Source organism: Myotis myotis, unplaced genomic scaffold (assembly GCF_014108235.1).
Source record: "Myotis myotis isolate mMyoMyo1 unplaced genomic scaffold, mMyoMyo1.p scaffold_m19_p_8, whole genome shotgun sequence".
Lineage (NCBI taxonomy): Eukaryota > Metazoa > Chordata > Mammalia > Chiroptera > Vespertilionidae > Myotis > Myotis myotis.
The window spans coordinates 11,581,576-11,605,158 of record NW_023416390.1 but is presented as its reverse complement, the minus strand read 5'-3'; the positions used below and the strand labels follow the sequence as shown (position 1 = coordinate 11,605,158).

The 23,583-nt window shown below is 38.1% G+C and overlaps 1 protein-coding gene across 1 annotated transcript; it reads right to left on the bottom strand.

Annotated features, from left to right (window-relative positions):
* Positions 1 to 1,631: 1,631 nt before the first annotated feature.
* ICOS (inducible T cell costimulator) lies at positions 1,632 to 21,875 on the bottom strand. The gene is made up of 5 exons (XM_036320462.1): positions 21,704 to 21,875; positions 8,310 to 8,639; positions 7,284 to 7,390; positions 6,100 to 6,184; positions 1,632 to 3,624 (listed from the first exon to the last, which is right to left on the bottom strand). The coding sequence occupies exons 1-5, from the start codon at positions 21,759 to 21,761 to the stop codon at positions 3,584 to 3,586; spliced, it is 621 nt and encodes a 206-aa protein (XP_036176355.1). The 5' UTR covers positions 21,762 to 21,875; the 3' UTR covers positions 1,632 to 3,583.
* Between the last annotated feature and the right edge of the window lie 1,708 nt (positions 21,876 to 23,583).

The window sequence follows — 23,583 nt, the reverse complement described above, 5'->3', positions numbered from 1 at the left end:
AGGGCATTAGGTCAGAAACTTCCTCATAAAAAGAACAGTGTTTGGCTGTACTTCCAACTTTTTTTTTTAATACATTTTATTGATTTTTTACAGAGAGGAAGGGAGAGAAATAGAGAGTTAGAAACATCGATGAGAGAGAAACATCAATCAGCTGCCTCCTGCACATCTCCTACTGGGGATGTGCCCGCAACCCTGGTACATGCCCTTGACCGGAATCGAACCTGGGACCTCTTAGTCCGCAGGCCGACGCTGTATCCACTGAGCCAAACCGGTTTCGGCCCAACATTTTTATAAGCCTGTGGTTGTTTCAAAAAGATTTAATAAGCCAGTCAGAGAAGAATAAGTGTCACATGATCTCACTCATTTGTGGAATATAATGAACAACAAAAGCTGATGAACAAAAATAAATCCAGAGACATAGAAACATATAACATACCATCAAACCTCAGAGGAGGGGGGAGGATAAGAGATCAACCAAAGGACTGTATGCATGCATATAAGCATAACCAATAGACACAGACAGTAGGGGGGTGAGGGCATGTGCTGGGCGGGGGCGGGGGTGAGGGAGCGGCCAGGGAGAGGACAATGGGGTAAAAAAGGAGACCTATGTAATACGTTCAATAATAAAGAATTTAAATTAAAAAAAGAAAGAAAGAGAAAGGAAAGAAGGAAGAAAAAGAAAGAAAATGAAAAGAGTGGCTATTCTAAACAATAGAACTATCTTCAAGAAGAAGGGGAAAGGACTTAAATAGACACTTTTCAAAAGGGGACATACAGAAGGCCAAGAGAGATATGAAAACATGCTCAAAGTCACTAATCACCTGAGAGATACAAATCAAAACGACAATGAGGTGTTATCTCACACCTGTCAGAATGGCTATCATCAACAAATCAACAAACAACAAGTGCTGGTGAGGATGTGGAGAAAAAGAAACCCTCATGCACTGCTGGTGGGAATGCAGACTGGTGCAACCACTGTGGAGAACAGTATGAAGTTTCCTCAAAAATTTAAAAATGTAACTTCCACTTGACCCAATAATCCCACTTGTAGGAATATATCCCAAGAAATCAGAAACACCAATCAAAAAGGATATATGTACCCCTATGTTCATAGCAGCACAATTTACCATAGCTAAGATTTGGAAACAGCCTAAGTGTCCATCAGCAGATGAGTGGATTAAAAGACATCTACACTATGGGATACTCCGCTGCTGTAAAAAGGAAGGAACTCTTACCATTCACAACAGCATGGATGGACATGGAGAGCATTATGCTAAGCGTTAAATAAGCCAGTTGGAGAAAGATAAATATCACATGATCTCACTTATTTGTGGAATATAATGAACAACATAAATTGATAATCAAAAATAGATCCAGAGACAAAAAATCATTGAACAGACCATCAAACTTCAGAGGGATGGTGGGGGAGGGTGTGTGAATGTGTGTGTGTGTGGGGGGGGGGGGCAGGTAAAGAGATCAACCAAAGGACTTGTATGCATATAAGCACAACCAATGGACACAGACACTAGGGGGATGGGGATGGCCGGGGAGAGGCCAATTGGGGAAAAAGGAGACATATGTAATACTTTAAACAATAAAGAATCAAAAAATAAATAAATATGTAAATCACACCAGAAAAGGAAGACTAAGGGGAAATGTGCTAAGATAAATCATTTCCCTCCCCCAAGAAAACACTGAGAGGTCAGTTGCTGAATATCAAATGTTTATTATTTAGTTTCCTACTACTGCTAAAATTCATTTCATAAGCAGCTCCTCTTCAAACCAGTTTTTATTTCACAGAAATTGTATCCTTCAGCAATTCACTTTGAAATGTGCCATGCTGAGGATGCGGATGCTTCAGGGCACTGCTTGGGCAACCACGCCACATGAAGGGCCTCCCCACCCTGATCCCCCACACAGAAAGCTGCCTTAGGAAACACCTCTGCAAAGCCAGCCAGGTTGTTCAAGTCCGCTGAAAACAAAGAACATCTTACTTCATTCAAATTACAAATTCAGTATTGTACTGTACACATCCAGCATTACACATGCTTAAAATAATATAAGCATGCTTAATGACATATCAGATATCACTTTTTTTAAAAAAAAATAAACTATAAGCAGGCAACTACACATTTTAAAACGACCATAACCCCATTTTCACCTACAGTTAAAACTATCGTTGAATACACATTGGCTGGTTCAGAAATCTTTGGCATGCACACAGGAAGAAGAGAAGATATCCAGGCTAAGAATAACCAGGTTACACATATCTAAGCATCTTCCAACCAAATCTGTCTTGAAGGGCCAGGCCAGCTTCCAAGTGGCATGGTTTCTAGGCGAGGCCATCATGCTGATGCTTCTTCACAAATCCTGGAGGGACAAATGCAGGCTCGCCCACGGTGGTCCCAGGATGACGTCAGCCTCTGAGGCCAACAGCGCCTGGTTGGCCCTCGCTCAGGGGAGTCTCTCAACCCGTGGAATTCCATCCAGGTCTGATGGCTGCTCCAGGCTGATGGGGCTCATTTCAGCCAGTGGAGAGCAGAGGCAGCAGGGCCGGAGTTTGGCAGTGACCTCCGGAGACCGCAGCTTTGATACTGAGTAGATCATTGTCTCTACCCCAGGACCTTGATTACAAAAATAGCCCAGCTTGTAATTTAATAGCACCTTGAAAACATAGGTAATGGTAGAAAACAGGATCATAAAATGAAGTCACTTTCCATTCTGGCCAATGTTTCCTACCACTAATACCAAGTCAAGAAAATACACCATGTTAACTGAATCTAGGGGAAAAAAGATGTCTATTCTTGTAGGAAGAATATAAGTAAACCATATTCATCAGAGTGTGTGTGTGTATATTATACTCATATATTTATATATATTATATAATTTTTTATATGGTATGTATTTTATGTAGCAGTAGAGGAAAACATATAGACATAGCTCCCTCCTCAGAGCATCTATCAAATAGTCATGTAGAAATATTTTTAAAAGAAAAATTGAGAGCAGAAGGTATCTAAACTCTTGGTGGAGTGGCGGACGGGAGTTCAGAAGTTGGAGAAGAGTACTGTGCACTAATGCATCAGTACATTATAGTCACAGGTTGACACCTCAGAAATAAAATAGCTACAGTTTTGAAGCAACTCCTCTACTGTCTGATTTAAAACGGGAAGCTCATCCTACAAGAAGAAGAGGTAGTCTGTTAGTGAACTGCGGACTGATGCTGGCCCTCAGAGGCCCGTTTGCTTTGTGGATTCAGTGCCCTTGCCATATTTTAACAATGTTTGTAGATGTGTTTGTTTTACTGGCTAGCAGCAGATGTGAAAGTGATTCCATCCCTGCCAGGTCTGTTCGTTGGTACACGTGACCCCGGCTTTCCATAAAGTTGCAAGAGGGTGTTTGTTCCCATAGAACTCAGCAGCTCTGAGGCAGTCTGTTAATATTCCTGTTGACTGATATAGTTACTGGTCCAGGTTGAACAAAACATCAGTAGAAGATGTATGTAGTCAAATCAAGCCAGACTCTCCAGGGTTCAGGAAATGAGGAAATCTTGCACTTCAAGTAGTGGGGAGATGGCCAATGTGGTTCATGCCTGGGTGCTAGAGAGTCCCAAGTTATGAGCAACATCTGTAACAACAATGCAGCATAAATTCTTTTAAAGCTCTCCATGCGCCCATTTCCTTCCTCAAGTTTCCCCCCTTTTTCTGCCTCTTATAAACACGTGCACACGCACACAGACACACCTCATCCAAACTTTTCTTTATCAGTCAAGACCCAGCACCAGGTCCACATTTTCCATACAGTTTTGCTCAGCCCACTCTCAACTCCTATATAACAGATATTATCTGAAATGTACACTTCGCAATTACGTACTTTTGACATTAACACGTAACTCCACCATCCATGTAAACATATCACCTCTCCCAATGACATTACAAACTGAACACAAGGACTGGGGTCTTCCTGCCCTCTGCCCAGCACACTACTCAGCACAGTGCTATTCACATAATAATCTTTCTTTTTCTATTTTTTTTTATTGCTTAAAGTATTACAAAGAGTATTACATATGTCTCCTTTTTTTTTTCTCCCCTTGACCTTCCCCTGGCCTCCCCTACCCCCCAGTGTCTTGTGTCCATTGGTTATGCTTATATGCATGCATACAAGTCCTTCGGTTGATCTCTTACCCACCCCCTGAACCCTCCCCGGACTTCCCGCTGTAGTTTGACAGTCTGTTCGATGTTGCTCTGCCTCTGTATCTATTTTTGTTCATCAGTTTATAATGGTCTTAATTATCCATAAATGAGTGAGATCATCACATAATAATCTTTCAATAAATATTTGCCAGAGGTGCTGTGTCAGGCTCTGCTTGGAATTGGATATGTGTAATCCTTTCGGGATATAGAGAAGGAAGGTCCTGCTTCCCCTCAAGAAACTTACTCTCTGGCCATTTGCATAGTTATTTCTTTAAACCCAATTAGAAGAGATATACTAGGCTTGGTAGGTGGAAAATGAAACCACCCACCTCTGATTTCAGCCTCAAGGGGTGGACACCTTTGTGCATACTGATGGTTCTAGCACAATAGTCCATGGTGCATTTCTCTGCTTTTCTGCCTCAGGGCTTTCTCTGAAGACTTCTGAGCCCCTCATCCCAAACACAGGGCAAGTTTAGGGACGTGGGAGATTAAGGTGCTCTGTAAGCAACCCGAAAGCAGTAGGGGTGGGAGCCAGTGGATAAAGCCCCACTTATGGAAGACATCTGTACACTCCTCAGAGATCCTGTGGCCTCTAGCTGAGATCTCAGTAATGCAACCTCCATTTGCGTTTCCTCCTTACCTGTCTCACTCTCCCTGTTCCCTCACCCCTTCTTCTTGGAGTCACTTTCCACCTAAATTACTTGCCACAAGTCTCTGTCTCAGGGTCTGTTTTAAGGATTCCATACTAAAGCAGACACATTATTAAGAGCACAGAGATTAAGAGAAATGATTTTTTTTAAAATAGCAAAGTTATATGAAACACAAGCTCTTTGCTAGTGTCAAAGCTATGGTATCAATCTCTGGGGAACAAAGATGTCACTGAACACCCTGAGCATCAATAATTTCTTGCATCTGAAAAGTGAGACGGACTAAAAGAGCATTTAGCTCCCCTCCCTATACTTTAATTCTATGGCAGATGTTTTGTGTGTTTCTTTAATATAAGTTCTGCACCACTGAGTTGTGGCAAAAATGCAATGGCTTCCATCTCATCATATACCTCATATCATTGCAACCTCTAAAGCATAAAATTTACACCTTTTCTACAATAGATGCTTCAACTTTTCTGAATGCTCCTCAACTTAATGACACTCAAGTTAACAATGCTTAATCTGAATGGAAAAGGTCAAATTCCCACCTAACTGGCCTTCTGTGGTATACACAAGTTCTTTAAACTTGCACATTTTAACAATATCTTCACCAATTCCTCCTTCCTCCCCATGCTAACACCAACCCAGATCTGGCTTCCAAATCTCAGTCTAAAATCTCCATGTATCTATATATCTCCCACAGTGATTTTTGCACTTAATTGATATTCAGTAAATCTCATTGTATGACATAATGAACTTTTTTTTAACAAGGGAGACTTTGAATCATCTCAATTTTTAAAATATCAATTGGAAAATTTCTTTGGTACAATAGTGATTTATGAACTTGTTTAATTTTAATAGTAGTTTATAACCTTGTTTGTTTTCAATTCACTGGAGAAAAACATAAAATCAGGTAAAATAAAAATTCAGTTTTTCACAGGAAATACGAAAAGTCAGGCTTAGAGGCATTATTCCTGCCTCTAAAATCATAAATTAAGCCCGGTGTGGCTCAGTGGCTGTGCATCGACCTATGAACCAGGAGGTCAGGGGTCAATTCCCAGTCAGGGCACAAGCCCAACAGGGGGTGTGCAGGAGGCAGTGGATCAATGATTCTCTCTCATCATTGATGTTTCTGTCTCCTCCTCCCTCTCGCTTCCTCTCTGAAATCAATAAAAATATATTTTTTAAAAATCATAAATGAAAATTCCAGGCTTACTATGAAGGCAGCTCTTCCCTGCCCTAAGCCCTGAATGTTGCTGTACCTGTGCGCCCTGGCTTCTTAGCCGTGTTCACCGCTGCCATGAACATGTACTCACTGTTCGCATCATGCACACTGGATCGGTGCTTCTGAAAGAGAAAGTCAGAAAACAGGTTGGTCATGTGCTCTCCCCCATCTCCATCCCTGTTATTTGTTAGTTTGTTTGTTTTGGTTTATTTGTTTACTGTTTTCTATTCTTTGTCAGAGAGGTATGTGAGAAATGTTATAATGGGACTTAGGGTCCTGGCTTTTGGCTAAGTAGGAGAACAACATGAAAAGGGCTTTAAATAAGAAAAGCTGACTTCCTCATTTTGGCCTTTATTGTTCTTTCCTCCGTAGAATTAGATCATGGGCTCTATCTCATTCTCTTCCTTCTTTATCTCTTTTTTCATATTCCATTTGGCACAAATATACTCAGCATCTGGTCAATGATCACACTGTGGATACACTTGGGTATTAGCAGACTTGCATCATGCAGGGAGGTATAAGTTCTTTGAGAACGTGTATTGCAAAAGGCTACAAAGGATATTTTCAGCACAGATTCTTGTTGTTGTCATTATTGTTGTTGTTTTATCATTCTTCATGGCTTTGCAGTGGTTTTTCTTTTAAAATAAGGAGCCTATTTACCATGGAAACAAGCTGGCCATTTATTTCTCAGCTACTACTGGTACCTTATAAGATTTTCTCACTGATTATTTCTTTTTCTTTAATTTTGTTTTATCGCTTAAAGTATTACAAAGAGTATTACATATGTCTCCTTTTTTGATTATTTCTTAATTAACCAATGGAGTGAAACAGAACAGTTTCACCTTTGTCCCGACTCTTAGGTAGCTTAGAATAAAATGTGCAGCCCACGTTAAATAATTTTTAAAAGCAAGAAGCATCTATTTTTATCTTTTTACCTTCCTCCTGACTTTTTGTCTTTTATGGGCCTCAATTGTCTCATCCTTGTTGAATAAATAACAACATATCTCTTTGTAAGCCATTGAATAAGTTTTGAACTGAAGCAGTTATAAAATAAGCTTCTGTTCCAAGTTAGTAGTTTAGTTAGTAGGTATATCTTGAGAGAGAAAAGTAGTCTACCTGTTGATCCATTTACTCTTGTAAGAGTAATATGTACTTCGATGAGTAAATGACCACTGATATTCCTCAGTAAAATTGATGCAAGAAAAGATAGACATTGCTCACCTTATTTTTAAACCAACATAAAAATGTGCATCCAAAAATGTAGACGACAACAAAAGCTGCACATCCTATGGGTAACCAGAACTTCAGCTGGCAACAAAGCTGCGATTCTGGGTTAGAAAAAAGAAATGTTAAGAACAAATTCTAAAAATCAAATCCCCTCTTTCACTGCTGAATCCCAAGGTGGTGTTTTGTGGTTTTTTTAACAAATGTAAAAGAATGATTTAATCAAATGAGCTTGTCTTCATTGCAACCATGAAACCCAGTAAATAGTAAACAACATCATTTTAGTATTATAGCAAGGATCCAAAAACTAAAACGTAAAAGACTGTACACACAAATATGTTTACAAATGTGACTAATAAAAAGGACTTTTCTGTCTATATTTTTGCAAAAAAATAAGTAGAAAAAGTAATGACATAAAACTGTTCTTTTCAGTCATTTCACTGCGTTCTGCAAATTCAGCAAAAACCACAACCTTAAGCCTTATGTGAATAGAATAGTCATTAAGCGATGGGTTTGGATATTTGTCTTCATTTTTCATGATTTTTGATGGCGTATGTGTCTTAATTGTTTTTTATATTTTTATTGATTTCAGAGAGGAAGGAAGCGGGAGAGGTAGAAACAACAATGATGAGAAAGAGTCATTGATTGGCTGCCTCTTGCATGCCCCACACTGGGGATTGAGTCTGCAACCCAGGCATTTGCCCTGACCGGGAATCGAACTGCGACTTCCTTGTTCATAGGTCAAACCACTGAGCCATGCCTGCCGGGCAATGGCATATTTGTTTTAGAGACAACATGATCTATTTCTAATTCAGCAATCTACATTATCAAATTGCATATTATTGATTAATATCTGTTATTATTAATAAATCATCTCTTACATATTTTCATCATAAGTAATTGTCATCAATTGCACATAAATGAACTCCAACACAAAATATACTTATTTGTTTGTTTTCATTAGCAAGAAAAGTCAAAATGCATATGTACAGTTACATCCAGAAGATGAAAACAATGTCTTACCGTAAATATGCAAATATTCGCTCTTCACCTTCACTTGAAAAGGAGGAGGATCAAAAATTGATAGTCTGCAGGAGTAATAGCTGTCATGAGAACTGTCCAAGTTATTCAGAAAATAAGAGACACTGTTATTGGATAATTGACAGAATTTCAGACTCTGATTGAATACAGTGTTTCCGTTTCCCTTTGTCTTTCTGAAATCACAGATTATTTGCTTCCCTTTCAGCAACTCCATTCTAAATTGCTGGACGTTCTCAGAGCATTTGCATAACATTTGTACACCTCCATTGTGAAATGTGAATATTTTAGACTTGGCAAAATCATCGATTTCTTCTGGATAAAAAGAAGAAAAAAAGCAAAAGCAACATTTTAGGAATAGGTTGCCCTAATAATTATATTTGAATACAAGAGTAATCTCTTCATAAAGTCACATCTATTGCATAAAAATGAAAAAACTTCACAACAAAAAAAGAACTTAATAGTTAAAACTGTGCCCTAGAAGAAGCCTAACTGGAAGCTTGTCATATATGAATATATAATATGCAGTGTATCAGATAATATATGTACAGAGTATGAATGAAACAGATATGGTTCCTGCCCTTTGGCAGTTTCCATTTTGGAAAAAGATGGTAAATAAATAAATATGTAATAATGCACCATAATTTGTGTAAGGAATGGAGTACTAATTGAATAAAGGTGGTGACATTGGTTCTAATTTCTATTGTCGAATCAGAAAATGCCACTTTTCCTGGCTAGCATGGTTCAGTGATTGAGCATCGACCAATAAACCAGGAGGTCACTGTTCGATTCCCAGTCAGGGCACATGCCCAGATAGTGGGCTTGATCCCCAGTAGGGAGCATGCAGGAGGCAGCCAATCAATGATACTCTCTCATCAGTGATGTTTCTATCTCTCTCTCCCTCTCCCTTCTTCTCTGAAAGCAATACAAATATTTTTTTAAATAAGAAAATGCCACTTTGAGGAAATGATTTTTAATATTGAAAATGAGGGAGGATTTGCACTTAGTCAAACAACGAAAGTTTGGGGAAGAGATTTTGGGAATGATGCAGTTAAGAAAAAATTCTTAAAAGTACAAATAGCTTAAACTAAAAATAAGTGATTATATTTAAACATACATTGATATTATACTCTCTTGCTAGAGTGTAAAAGAACAGATGCATCATTTTCAAATGACAGAAACGTGTGTCTTTTCGGAACCTCATCCATTGAAAACTAAATTAAAGTCTGATAAAAAAAAAAAAAGTAAGGCCCCAGATTTTTGCTTGCTGTTTCATTTTTTAAAAGTAATTTTAATCTTCTAGGAAGCCAAGGTTGTTTTTGTGAGCTACATAGGGATCACAGAAGGAGGAGACTGAAATGGTTTTGGCCTGACTACAGATTCTCAGTTATTAGATTACTCAACCTGACCTGCACTCTTTCACAGTCTGGGAGCCCTCGGGGGATGTCCAACTGACAGCTTAGGCCCAGTTTGTGGCTGAGCAGCGCTCCCCCTGTGGGAGTGCACTGACCACCAGGTGGCAGCTTCTGTATTGAGCATCTGCCCCCTGGTTGTCAGTGTGCATCATAGTGACCTGTCATTCTCTCGTTCAGTCAATTTGCATATTATCCTTTTATTATATAGGGTAAGTTCAAACTGCTCATTGCCTTTCTTTTTTTCTTCTTTTCTTTTAATGTGAGAAATTTTTATGCTGAAATTTTTTGGGGAAAATATTATCATGAGTTTTCTACTTGTTTTAAAATCTCTATCTTTATTCTGAAATATGTTTTCTTTTTTTTCATCCAGATACATATTTGTTTTATATAGCAAGCATATTATTTTGTTTTCCTCCATTGTCATTTAATGTTATAAACATTCCATTTTGACATAGTCATCATAATTATCCTTTGTAATGATGGTATAAAAGGCCATAGTGTTAATCTATCATAATTTGTTAAAGCATCTACTAATGCTGAAAGAACTGCTCCAATTTATAATATGACTAGCATTATGCAGGAGGATTCATTTACTACAACTCTACTTGCACAAATTTTATTCAAAATTTTACGTAAGATTTTTTATTAATTTTATTTAAGATTTATCACAGTTGCCTTAATTTTATTTAAGATTTGCCACAGTTACTTATTTTTCTTAATATCTGTAGACTTCAATGTATATCTCTCATATTACTTGGGAATAGATTTTCAACTTGGGGTTTGCTTGTGAATATACACACAGGTATTCTAGCTTTCAGTTATGGCAGTCCAGTTTATTCAAACTCACCCCACACCCCAACAACTAAAATTCTGAACAAAATGTCCTGAAATATTATTAAAAGAGAAGAAGATACTAGTTAAATTTGAAGAACTAGAACTCAGAGAGATAAGCAGAGCTTAGGAGCTACTTTACTCTGAAAGCATTTGCTGTTTTCCCAGATTCAAACTTTTGTTTTCATGTTTCAACTCCCAGAGTGTGAAAAGTGAGGAATCTAGTAGAAAACCCTTTCCTCTATAAGCTGGGATCCCAAAAGGTTACATCCTTGGAGTACAAGTAAACCAGCCCTCATGCAGATTATAACCCACCTTTGAATATCTTCAATGGTCTATCTCAATTCTTACATTTTGTTTAAGGTGATTTTAGATTATTATTATTACCCAGAGGCTTTTGAAAATAAAAACGCAAACTATTCCAGGAAGAAAAAATTTATAGGCGTCAAATCATATCTACAAATAATATTTAAATACAATGACAAACACACCATAAAAAATAATCAGATACAAAGGGAAACAAGATAACAGAAACAACAGACTACAAAAACAAATCCACAAACAATTATATATTTGAATTATCAGACCCACAAAATAAAACAACTGAGCTTACTATGTTTAAGGAAACAAAAGACAAACTTATAATAATACCTGCAGAGCACAGAAAACTCAAGAAAAGATCAACTAATTTGAATAAAACAAAAATCAACAACTAACACTGGCAAAAACCACACAGATTAAAAACTCAATGGAAAGGTTAAGAGTATTAAAGCTAATGAGAGAGCTGATAAACTGAAAAAATAGATTAGAAAATTTATTCACAGTGCAGTCATAATCCACAGATTCAAGAATCCCAACAAATCACTAGCAGGTGTTTTTCAAAATACTTACATCTACACATAGCATAATGAAAATCCTAAAAACAGCAAGAGGGAAAGAAAAAAAAAAGATTGATTGTCTTCAAAGAAGCATCTATTAGATTGACAGGTGATGTTTCAACAACCATAAAAGCAGTGAAATTATGTCTTATATCTTCAACGTGGTGAAACTACCCATCCGCCTAGAACAGTGGTCGGCAAACCGCAGCTCACGAGCCACATGCGACTCTTTGGCTCCTTGAGTGTGGCTCTTCCACAAAATACCACGTGCAGGCGTGCACATACAGTGCAATTGAAACTTCATGGCCCATGCGCAGAAGTCGGTTTTCAGCCTGGGCGAGTCTCTTTTGAAGAAGTGGCATTAGAAGAAGTGGGGGGTGTCGGTCAGTCGGGCGACAGGAGACACGGCACAGGCAGGCCGCGGGATACTCAGCGCAGGGGAGGTACATTCGCTGAGGTCGACCCCTTCCAACTCTCCCCTCCACACTCGTCTTGTATACTTGTTTCAGATGACAAGTGTGGATGGGAGAGTTGGAAGGGGTTGACCTCAGCAAATGTACCTCAATCAGATTGAGGATGTATCTAGCAAAGGCCAGCTTAGGAGTACCCTAATAAGTTAATAACAATGTACCTACCTATATAGTTTAAGTTTAAAAAATTTGGCTCTCAAAAGAAATTTCAATCGTTGTACTGTTGATATTTGGCTCTGTTGACTAATGAGTTTGCTGACCACTGACCTAGAACATACTGTCTAGAAAGACAATAAAAGGTGTGTGTAACTTGAAACTTTGATAAGTGAAGTATGCATGTTGTGATAATGACTAAAAGAATAGATAGAAACAGAATATATAACCTCAGTGAATATCACAAAGTTCAGTCTAAAAGGGGAGAAGAGTTGGAATAGTTGAAACCAGGAAGGAAAATACAGGCATGGAAGACTTCTATGTGCTGACAATGTTGTATTTCTTGACCTGTAGTGATTGTAGGAATGAGGTAGTGTGCTTTATAACTTACTCATCAACAAGACATTTATGTTTGCTCACTTTTCTTTATAGATGTTTTGTTCTAGAATTAAATTTTTTAAAGTATATAAAAACAATGCTTATTTCATTTTAAAAATAGAGGGGATAATATAAGCAAATGGGAAAAAACCAATAGCATGAGTAGAGAAGAAGTCTGTATTATATAAAAATGAAAGTTGTTTTGCTTGGGGACTTATTTGTCTGAGTAAATTATGTTGCTGCTATTGTTTTGATGCTTATGTCTCTACTGTCTGCTGTAGAAGATAAAATCAGTGGGCTGGTTCTCAGTTCCTTTAGAAATAATCAAAGTAAATTTCCCAAGGACTTTATAACAGCAGTAAGTAAACCACAAAGACATCTTGGACTAAAAGTTTCTGCTGCTACTGTGTGTATAAACAGACATAAATGCATTGCTCTCTATTTCTGAAGATGATTTTGTCATCAATTTTTTCCCCTTTTGTGTACACACAAAATGGTTGGCGGTACAAGAAGGAAGAAGTTCAATTCAGTGATTTCCAAGGAAACCGGAGGCAAATTCAGGCCCTGGCATTAGCAAGACTCTGACTAGAGTACCCCTCTTGACTTCAGTCTCTTCATCTGTGAAAGGGTTAGGTTCATGGTTACAGTTAGGGTTAGGCAGTGAGACCGAAACATCTTAAAGTTCTTTCTAACCCTTAGTCACCATGGATCCAGGATCAGAACATACCATCTGAGACTGCAAGAAAGCTATTTCTTTGCTGTTGGGTCTTCCAGAGAAGAAACCATGTTCCTATAATCCCCTCTCTGTCCCAGCATCTTAGTGGGCTATTTCATGGAGTTAGGAAAAATGAGAAGTATTTTGGTAGGGCTAGGAAGACTACCTCAAGTTTTCTTGAGTGACACGGCCAATGGTGTGTGCCATTGACATCAGAGGAGTAACTGGAGATTCCCTCCTAAGTGTCATTTCTACTGGACATTCTTAATTTTTTATTTTATCATAATTCATGTAAAAATTACCTACTCACCTTTTTATCATCAAACTAGAGGCCCAGTGCATGAATTCGTGCACTGGTGGGGTCCCTCAGCCTGGCCTGTGGGGATGAGGCCGAAACCAGCTCCCCAACATCTCCCGTGGGGTCCCAGATTGCAAGAGGGTGATACACCTTGGAATCGGGCTTCCTTCTCTCTGGTTCCAGGTACGTCACCCAAGAACTGCAGCTGCCAGGTCACCACATCTCGGCAGCTCCTGCATTGAGCATCTGCCCCTTGGTGGTCAGTATACATCATAGCTACCGGTCAGACGGTCAAATGGTCAGACAGTCACTTAAGCTTTTATAGATATAGATGTAGTGATAAAAAGCCTGACTTAAGTTTCTACATACTCAATGCTTAAGTTCTCCATCTGGAAAACCACTTGGCAAATCTGTTTGTAATTTGAATGATTTCAACTAAAGAAACTAGGTATGGCATTTAATGGATTGCTTCATAATTATTCTGGCATCTATAGAACAGATAGGCTCAAATACCTAATCACAAATTCTCCTTAGTCTTTGGTGACATTTGAAAAACAGTATCAAAAGGAGGTTATACCTGTAACCATGACTGAAGCATTTAATGGATAGACAGACACTTTAAGGAAAATCTGTATATTACTTTATACAACAAGAGAAGCAGCTAGAATCTTTTCTTCATCCTGAATGTTTTTATCTCCAAGGCTAATATTCAACCACCATTTTGATAGCCAGTGCTTGGGTGTTAAATCTGCTTGATCAGTTCCTCTTCTACATCAATAATTAAAAATTGCAAGTGTCCCCTTCCCCAATCTCTTTCACCTTGCCCTTTGTTCCTTTCTCCCATGCTTAAATTTTCTCCAGATACCAACTCTTAGTATAAAACCATCCTTCAAAATGTCCTCTCCCACACTCCCCTCATTCTCCCTAACATACCATCTCCATCTCAGATACCCATACATTCTTACATACATTGCTTGTCCATGTTTCAGACACCCTTATACCAGTAAACACCCCCACATTCTTATACACATTTCCTGTAACATCAACTTCTACCCAGCATCATATGCAGTCAGACCTAGTAAACTTAGAAATCATATATCAAGTCTGATTCTTCCATGTAAAGATAACTGATGGCTTGGGCAGTTTAAATTATTTGTCTATAAGGTCACATAACTTCTTGGGTACATGAAATATTTGGGGTTTAATTTAAGGTGGGAGTGTCACTAGCAACAACCAAGGAAAGGTTTATGGAAGCAGGCAACCACATGAAGATAAAGAGTGTTCACCACAGACTGAGTGTTCACCACTGTTAAAAATCTGTCTACAGGAAGAAAGTTTAATTTCCTGTTTTACGCCCAGTAGAATGTATTCACTTCTCCATCTAAACTACAACTGTCCAAACCAGCATCATCTCTCTCTCTGGGACTACAAGAGCTTCCTAACTCTCTGCTGTCATTCTTTCCCATGTACCATTCATTTTCCTCAAGGAAACCAGTATTATTTTCTAACACACACAACTGGATAGTGCCATTGCCATGCCTGTAACACATGTAGGGACTTCCCATTTCACTTAGAATAAAATCTAACTCCTTACCTTGGTTTCAATGACACGCATGACCCACTCTATTTCTCTGAATTATAGTCACGGTGCTCTTTTTCCTAGTCCTCAAACACAAGAAGCTGGTCCCTAGGGCTTTGAAATTATTGTTTCTTTGCCTGGAATGTTCTCTCTGATCTTCATATGCTTCTTACTTCTCCAGCAACCATTGACCACTCAATCCAAAACACACCCCAAGTCATTTTATAGCATATTACCAGAGATGAAGTATTTATCATTATCTGAAATTATCTGGTTTATTTGTGCACTTGTTTATTGTCTAGTTACCCCACCATAATGTAATCTTTAAAATCAGGGGTCTTGTTCATCTTATTATAGAGATACATCCCAAGTTTCTGTAATAGTGCCTGGTATGTAGTAGATCACAGGAAATACCTCTTGGATGGATGGATGGATGGATGGATGGATGGATGGATGGATGGATGGATGGATAAATATGTAGATATTTATAAATCTGGGAGATGAAGCATTGACTATAGAATATAAGAACCAATGGGCTCTTAGAAATGATCCAGTTAAGCCTTTCATTTTACATTTACATTTATCAAGCTAAACTGGAACCAAAAAAGGGATCATCTTGCCCAGGATTATAGCTCATTGGTGGGATATGATCCCAAGGTTAGCTATACCATGTTGCCTTTCTTCTGGAAACAAGGACATGCAAATATACAATCAAGCATAAAAGACACCTCTTCAACAAGGATATCACATTCTAATGTAAATTATCTGTTTGAGCTTCAAAGAAACAGGTTCTTTACCTGTATCTCCCAAGTTCATAAAGACATGTTTAGATGATTAATGATTTTCTTGACTCTTTTATGTGAGGGAAGGTCAGGTTTAAATCTGGTTGGTTATCAGGACCGCCAGAGTGCACAGTCATTATATTTGTCCAATGTACAGGGGTTCTGGGACCAATGAGTATTCTAACACACCTAGAAGTTTCCTAACCACAGCACGTGAGTGATTTGTGATATATCTTTATCTTTGATAAAGACCATGCTATGTCTTTTAGCATTTAATACATTATATACAAATAGGAATATGTTCTCTTGAATCCTGGTAATGAGTCTTAAAATCTGGTTATTAAGTCTTAGTTTTTGTGTTGATATTATATCTGTTTACTTCTTGTTGGTATTCTCAGATTATAAATACCGCAGAGCAGCGATTCTCAACCTTTTTCATTTCATGGCACACATAAACTAATTACTAAAATTCTGTGGCACCCCAAAAGATATATTTTTTTGCCAATCTGACAAAAAAAGTTTAATTTTGACTCATTCACACCAGATGGCTATTGTTGTGTTGGCTGTTGTCATTTATTTTTATTTTAAAATCTAAGGGGAAGAGTTTAATGTCCCTGACTAAATAGTCAGGCATTGCAAGTTTTAAAAATTCTTGCGGCACACCAGCTGAAAATCGCTGCTCTAGAGAACAGGTACTATATCTGCTTGATCACGTTGACTACATGTCTGTAGGGTACAATCTTCCCAAAAGAGGTTCAACCCTGTTAACTGCTGCTAACTATGATTTTTATAATATTACTATTGATATCCATAGACTAATGTTTTCAAGAGAAAAAACAGAATCTTTATATTAGGTGACTTCTTTAGGTTTTCAATTTTTTTCAGAGTATAAAAGCATTTGCATCTTTGTTTTTTGGGGACCTGTTAAGAAAATTCTCTGATGAAAAATGTATTCCCCTGAGAATTGCCCTATGGTCCAAAAGTTTATTTTCAAGTTAATTCATTTAATATCTAAACTATTTCATTTCTTCAATATAAGACAGTCTTGTTTGAACCCATCCTGCCACGACTCTTTGTACGCAGTTGTATTATCCCTGGTTGAAAATCTTTTAACAAAAACATTCAGAAAATTCACACAATACAGTGATGTGAGACAAATCAGCAATTTGCCTTTGGTCTCCTAAACTCAGACTTCTAACCACAAACCTCCCAGAGGTGTCAGGGTGATTGAAAGATAAGATCTCCTGAGTTCACATTATTGATAGTGCTTATTAAACACATTTTCTGTAATCAAACCATGATAAGCTTTAGCTGAGCACAGCACAGGAATGTGACATAGAGGCAAGTTCTACAAATTGCAATGATTATTTTAGGTTTCTGTAACATTTGATCTTTTACTAAGAAATTCTAAAAATGTGCTTTCTACCACTTTTTTCACCTTTCATAAAAGCATTGTCATTTCTTATGAGTCTACTAGCTAAAAATGTAATACATACATCATTTCTATATTTGTATTATTGTTCAAAGGCACCCATACGTGATTGAAATCAATAGGAAGAGGAGGCAAAATAAGCCCACTCCAAACACTTAACATTAACAAGGGAAAAGGCCAAAAATGTGGAAAAGGAGAAAATGTAAAATAAAAAATAAAAAATAAAAAAGCATACACACACACACACACACACACACACACACACACGGAACATGTGAATTGTTTATATGCTCCATACTCTCCAAGGAACTTTGTACTGTGTAATAAAAGAAGCTTTGTCCTCTAAGTTAAATGAAAGATTAATTTTCTTCTAGTAAAAACCGATTTTCTTCAAGAAAATTGAAAAATCCCAGAGGTGATATAAAACTCTGCAGCAAATACTCACTAAGTAATTAATTTGCAAACAAGTTACTTCTTTAGTTATTTCATTGCCATTGATTTGAAATTGTCCTCCTAGGAAAATTACATGAGATTAAAATAGACCCAACTCTCTTCCAGGGAGAGGGAGAGAGGATTTTATCAGTACTCATGAATATCCACATACTTCCCATCCTTCAACTGTTGTGCAAAGCCCTTAGGGCACACAGACAAGGTGGTCACTGGGTGAACTTGTTTGCATTTAAGGCTCCAGTGACTCACACCTTTCTCTCAAGTCCACCCCTCCCCTTGGCTTCAGGGAATATTTCCAATTTCCTTTCAACATCTCCACCTGGAAATCCCCTGACACACCAAAATTAGCATTTCCAAACTGAATTCAATATCCACTCACAAACCAAAACCTCATTCTTTGAAGGAGTCACTTGTCCAACTCTCAGAATCTCAGAGTCATCCTATTTCTCCCCCTCTGACTCTCCTGATCTAATTGGTCACCACAGCTCAAGGATGCCTATGAATTCCATTGTTTACCTCCCCTCCCATAGCGAATTCAGATCTTTCAGTGTCTTTCCTCATCTGTGAAAGCATTTTCTTGACTGTCTTTATCAATAGCAGTCTCTCCCCTCTAAGTCCCTCCTCCAGGTTGCTCCCAAAATTGTATTTCCAAAAAGCATTTCACTCCCCAGCTTAAAAGGTTCTATTACATTGTTCCTTATGAGGTAAAAATAGTCAAAAATTTTTGCCATGACACAAAATCCTTTGACAATCTCAGACAGTATATTCAAGCCATACCAAAATTTTTGGCCATTCTTTTTACATTGTTACTTCCATTTCCGTAGACTAGAATATCCTATTACCCCTTTATCTGCCTAGAAACCCTTATTCATTCTTTAAGAACTATTTTGAATTGGTACCTGAGACACACACACCCCTAAAAATAACAACTCCTATTTCTATTCTCTCAATAATATTTTGCTTAAACCAATATACTTATAATTCATATATGTTTAGAACATAATTATTTTGCCCATCTTTCTCATTTAATATGAGCTTCACAAGAATAAGGACTGCTGCCCTGCCAGTGTTTCTCAGTGGTTGAGGGTCAACCTATGAACCAGGAGGTCATTGTTTGATTCCCCATCAAGACACATGCCATGGATTCAGGCTTGCTTGATCCCCAATAGGGGGCGTGCAGGAGGCACCTGATCAATGATTCTCTCTGATCGTGATGCTTCTATCTCTCTCTCCCTCTCCCTTCTTCTCTGAAATCAATGAAAATATATTTTTAATGAAAGAATAAGGACTGCATCATGGTCCCCCAAATAACCCCAGGACCTGGAACATATTAGACACTCAATAATGTTAAATGAATAAGTACAGACAGTCCTTGGGTTATGTCGGGCTCGACGTACATCGTTTCATGATTACGTCGCTATCTCCCATTTATTTATTAAAAAAAAAAAAAAAAGTTCCGTCATTTCGACGTCTGTTACATATGTGCTTTATGTTTTTTTATTATTTATTTACCACAAGTAAAGGTCAGGAATTGTTATCTTTCTTTTAAATTTGTTTACTGTTTCACTTCATTACTGCTGTGTATGTGCTCCACATGAGTGACATAGGTGCTTAAGTAGGTGGGTTCCAACTTATGGCAAAAATCGCGTTACGTCGCGCCGTAGGAATGGATCTCCGACGTAACCCGAAGACCTACTGTACATAGAAAAGTACAGAGGGTAAGCATGGTTGGTAACTGTCCTGCAACAGGCTGAGAAGAGCAAGAAAAGCAGGGCAAGAGATCCTATTTACTGGATATCGGAGGATGCTTGTTTCCCAGTCCAAAGACAAAGACTCATAATGATGAGGAACTCAAGAATTTAAAAATCTTAGCTTTAGTTATATAGTTAATGGGCCTGGTAATTAATGCATGTAGAAAGCTATTGTTCCAGGGACTGGAATGGATGGCTGGACTTGCCCTGACTTCAGGAGGCCCACAAGCAATTCCACCTCTGTGCCCCAGGAGGACTGTGAGGGACCTAGAAGGTATCTGAGTCATTGTGCTCCAGGGAGAGAACATCAGCTCCCCAGACACAGATAATCACCAGTCGTCAGATGAAGGGATGCTCGGAAAACCACCAGATTGCAGCTTTTATCTGATTAGTCATTTTCCCTGAATTCCAAACCCCTTATCAATTGTTTTCCTGAATTCCAAATCCTTTACCTACTTTTTTCTTCTCATAGAAAGGGTCAGCTTGAGATGAGCTAGGAGACAGGGTTTAGGGTGTATAGCACACCATCTTCTCAGATCGTGGGCCATCTGAATTAAGCGCCATAAGGATTCAGCCTTGTCTCTACTTACTGGTTCTGCTAGTGACAGGTAGCACGAACACCGACTTTCCTGGTTTCAGTACTGAGTGATTCCCAGCCAATTCTCTGAAGCCCAATAGGTCTAGAAGTTATATAAATATCTAAGCTTTCAAAAGCTTCCAAAAATAATAGCAATAACATTAGCATGGAGTGCTTCTTATGTATTGAGTACTGTGTTAAATGCATTGCACGCACTATGTCATTTGTTGTTCATAGCAGCCTTTTCAGTCAGATTGTCTATTTTTATCCTTGTTTAACAGATGAAGAAACTGTGGTTTTAAATTACTGGCCCACGGTTATAGAGTCAATATATGGTAAAACCATAATTTGGACCTAAATAATCTGAAACCACAGTCCACACTCTTAAAGAGCCACTTAATGCATTAGGCTAGATTCGGAAGGTATTTTCAGATATGTATTTTCCTTCAGGATATATTGGGTATATAATTGTCCCAAACACTTAAAGTAAGTGTTTGGTGCAGTATGAATAAATTAATGAGTAAGTGAATGAATATTAATTCTGAAGCTATTTGTTTGTTGTTTATGTCACTAAAGGGTTCCATTGGGTTGTAGAAAAGCCACAGTTAGACAAGCAAGTTGTCCCAAACTGCCCTTGGGACTTATAAGTAGACCCTATTTCCTCATTCTTCTTTACAAGAGCATTTGAGCCATCTTGAGCCACTGCAAGATCAAACATATGACCAATCTACTTTTGGGTGGGTTTTTTTTTTTTTTTGGAAAAAAATTAGTGTATTTTTTGTACCACTAAAAAAATTTATTATTTCTAGATAAGATTATACCTACTAAAAGTGGTGATTTCACTTTTAGTGTTAATGGAACTCCCCAACTTAATATAATTTCACTTTTCTTTTCCCAGCCTCAAAAACATGGCTCAGAGTTAAGGATAAAATAAATGTAATACTAAATAAAATCTACAGGGTAAGAAGCAGTAGAAACACATATATTAGTTCAATTTAGTAGATAGTATTATTTAAATTGTTTAAATAGAGTCTGACATGTGCCACCTGATAGAAAGAATTGAGGACTTCAGAACTATTATTTTTTTAATGTCTACAAGGGCTGTGGTGTGTTTTTACATCATCCACTACTCCTTGGCCTTTTAGAGGGATTCTGACACTTTGTGTTGAGAAAACTCTGAGGAGGCCTGGGCATTTCTAACAATAGACCACCCAGATAAGATTAAAATCAAAATTCTATTCTCAAAGTCCTTCCATTTCATTTTCTCCTTCAGAAATAATTCCCAGCCAATGTCAGGACTTTTCATTTTCATTCCGTTGACACAAGTCATTCTGCCTTTCATCTTTCTCTGAGAATAGTAGGTCACTCTTCTACTTTATCTACTAAAAGGTAACTCCAAGCAGGTAATTTAAAATTTTAATGGACTGATGAAACCTTTTTCTTTATCTTAAAACATAATATCAAAGGAAGCAGTACAAACTCAATGTCATCAACAGTGACATGAGTGACAAATGCCCTTAGCCATCCATGTACTTGGGCCCTTCTGCAATTGTTCTTACTTTCAAAAAAAAATTTTTTCCTATTTGATGCGTAAATTTTCTACCTTTGATTTTTCCTACTGTCACTTACTAAGTTATAACATAATAAGAAATATTCAATAGACCACTTACCTGTTAGAACTTCAACTTGGAAGCAGAAGAGAAAGAAATACCAAAGGTCCGACTTCATCTTTGCCAAGAACAGATAAAATCCTCTTCTACAGAGCTGAAAAAAATAAGAGCAAAATTCATGTTCCTAGATGTTTTCTACTTGCTGGAAAGGAAGTGGCTTTGTGGGGGTTGATGCAATGTCACACTTACCATCAGGGCAAGGATGTGACTTTTTTAAAATTTATCTTTATTGTTGAGAGTATTAAAATGCCCCCTCCTTCCCTCCAATGACCCCACCCCCCTCCCCCACCCCCCTCCCCCACCCCCCTCCCTAAGCAAGGATGTGACTTTTAGTTGGTGGCAGTGGCTGTAGGAGAGGTATGATTGCTACTCGGATTGTTTAGGGTTTTGGCGACATAGGAAAGGTCTACCCTCACTGTGGTTCCAATAAAACAAGTGACAGAGACAATGCCTATTCTTTTCCGAACCACCCTACTTTTCTGAAAGTTAGTTATTGGGATAGCAGAATCTAAAAATTGCCACATGATGAATAACATATTTTGACACATTTCTGTCTTCTATTTGGCTGAGAGTTTGAAATAGGACAAGAAATAAATGATATTACAGAAATTGCAATGAAGATACCTAAAAGAAGAGTAACTTAGTAAGCTGAGAAACAATATTTACATGGCATTCACTGTTAATGATCGTTTTCCAAATGATGGAGTCAGTTTTAATCCAACATAAGCCCTGCTCTGCACATTACAAAGGAGTCTGTAGAAACCAGGGACTCCACATTTACAACCTCAGATGAAAGCAAGAAAATGGAAAAGCCTTCCCATGATTTCTCTATCCCTGTAGGGGGATAGAGTAGACAATAACAGCAGTAATAATAATATAAATAATAGTATTTATATGTACACAAATGTTTTATGTGAAAGAACACATGTTAATACAAAACATGTATAAAATTAAGTACAAATAGTATATAATATACTTAACATGCATAAAATGTAATATAAATATAGCTAATATTTTTACATTGTCTCACAAGTATTTCAGTGAATTCGTTGTGTATATATATTTATATTATACTTTGTACATCTATTAATCTATTTAATCCTCTTAACCATCCTATGAAATGGGAACTACTAATCACCCATTCTACAGATAAGGAAAACTGGGGCACAAGAGTGTAAAGTCCCTGGCCTACCTTGTATGATTAGTAAGAGGGAGGGCTGGGATATGAGGAGCCACTGGCTCCAGGGTCACTGTCTCCGGAGTCCTCAGTCTTAACCAAGCAGGTAGAACCGTTAGTGCCAAGGCTTCTGAGAATACCACCCAGCGTCTAAACCAGCTTCCAGGAGGTTGAATCCATGCTTGGTTTCTGAGAAGTGACCGGGCAGAACCAACTCTTAGCCTGCAGAGGTGACATCCAGGTAAAGTTGGAATCAGTTGGGCAGGGCAGCAGAGGTGTCAGTCTAAAATGTCCAGACGTTAAAGTAGAACCCAGGTTTGGGGCTATAGGGGACTCATTAGGGATACTGGACCAGAGCCAAGGGACTCCAGAGGCAAAGTAGGGGGCTGATGCTGCAGTGATTTCCCTAAGCTGCTGCTGCTGTTTTCCCAGGCACAATTTTTAGGGCCCATGAGCCTCAGTAGTGGATGTGAAAGAAGCTATGTGAGAGACTGAGCTGGCCTGAACAGTAAAGATTGGACCCCCAGAACCCCTAGGAACCTGCTACCCAGATTCCTCCCTTTCCCTTCCACTGTACCCTGGGCAGCATCAAGAGGAAATGCCTCCAGATGCATGGTCATTACATTGGAGTCTTTTTCCAGCAAAGACACAGGCAGTGAAGGATAACTGACTTTTTCTAACCATCTTGTGGTCGAGCTCCGGA

Excerpts from the sequence above, each read along its gene's own strand:
- ICOS (XM_036320462.1), bottom strand. The coding sequence starts at position 21,761 with ATGAAGTCGGACCTTTGGTATTTCTTTCTCTTCTGCTTCCAAGTTGAA. Across the intron at positions 7,391-8,309 it reads CGAATATTTGCATATTTACG|AATCGCAGCTTTGTTGCCAG; the intron begins GTAAGACATTGT and ends TTTCTAACCCAG. Across the intron at positions 3,625-6,099 it reads TAAGAAGCCAGGGCGCACAG|ATGTTGCTCATAACTTGGGA; the intron begins GTACAGCAACAT and ends TTGTTGTTACAG.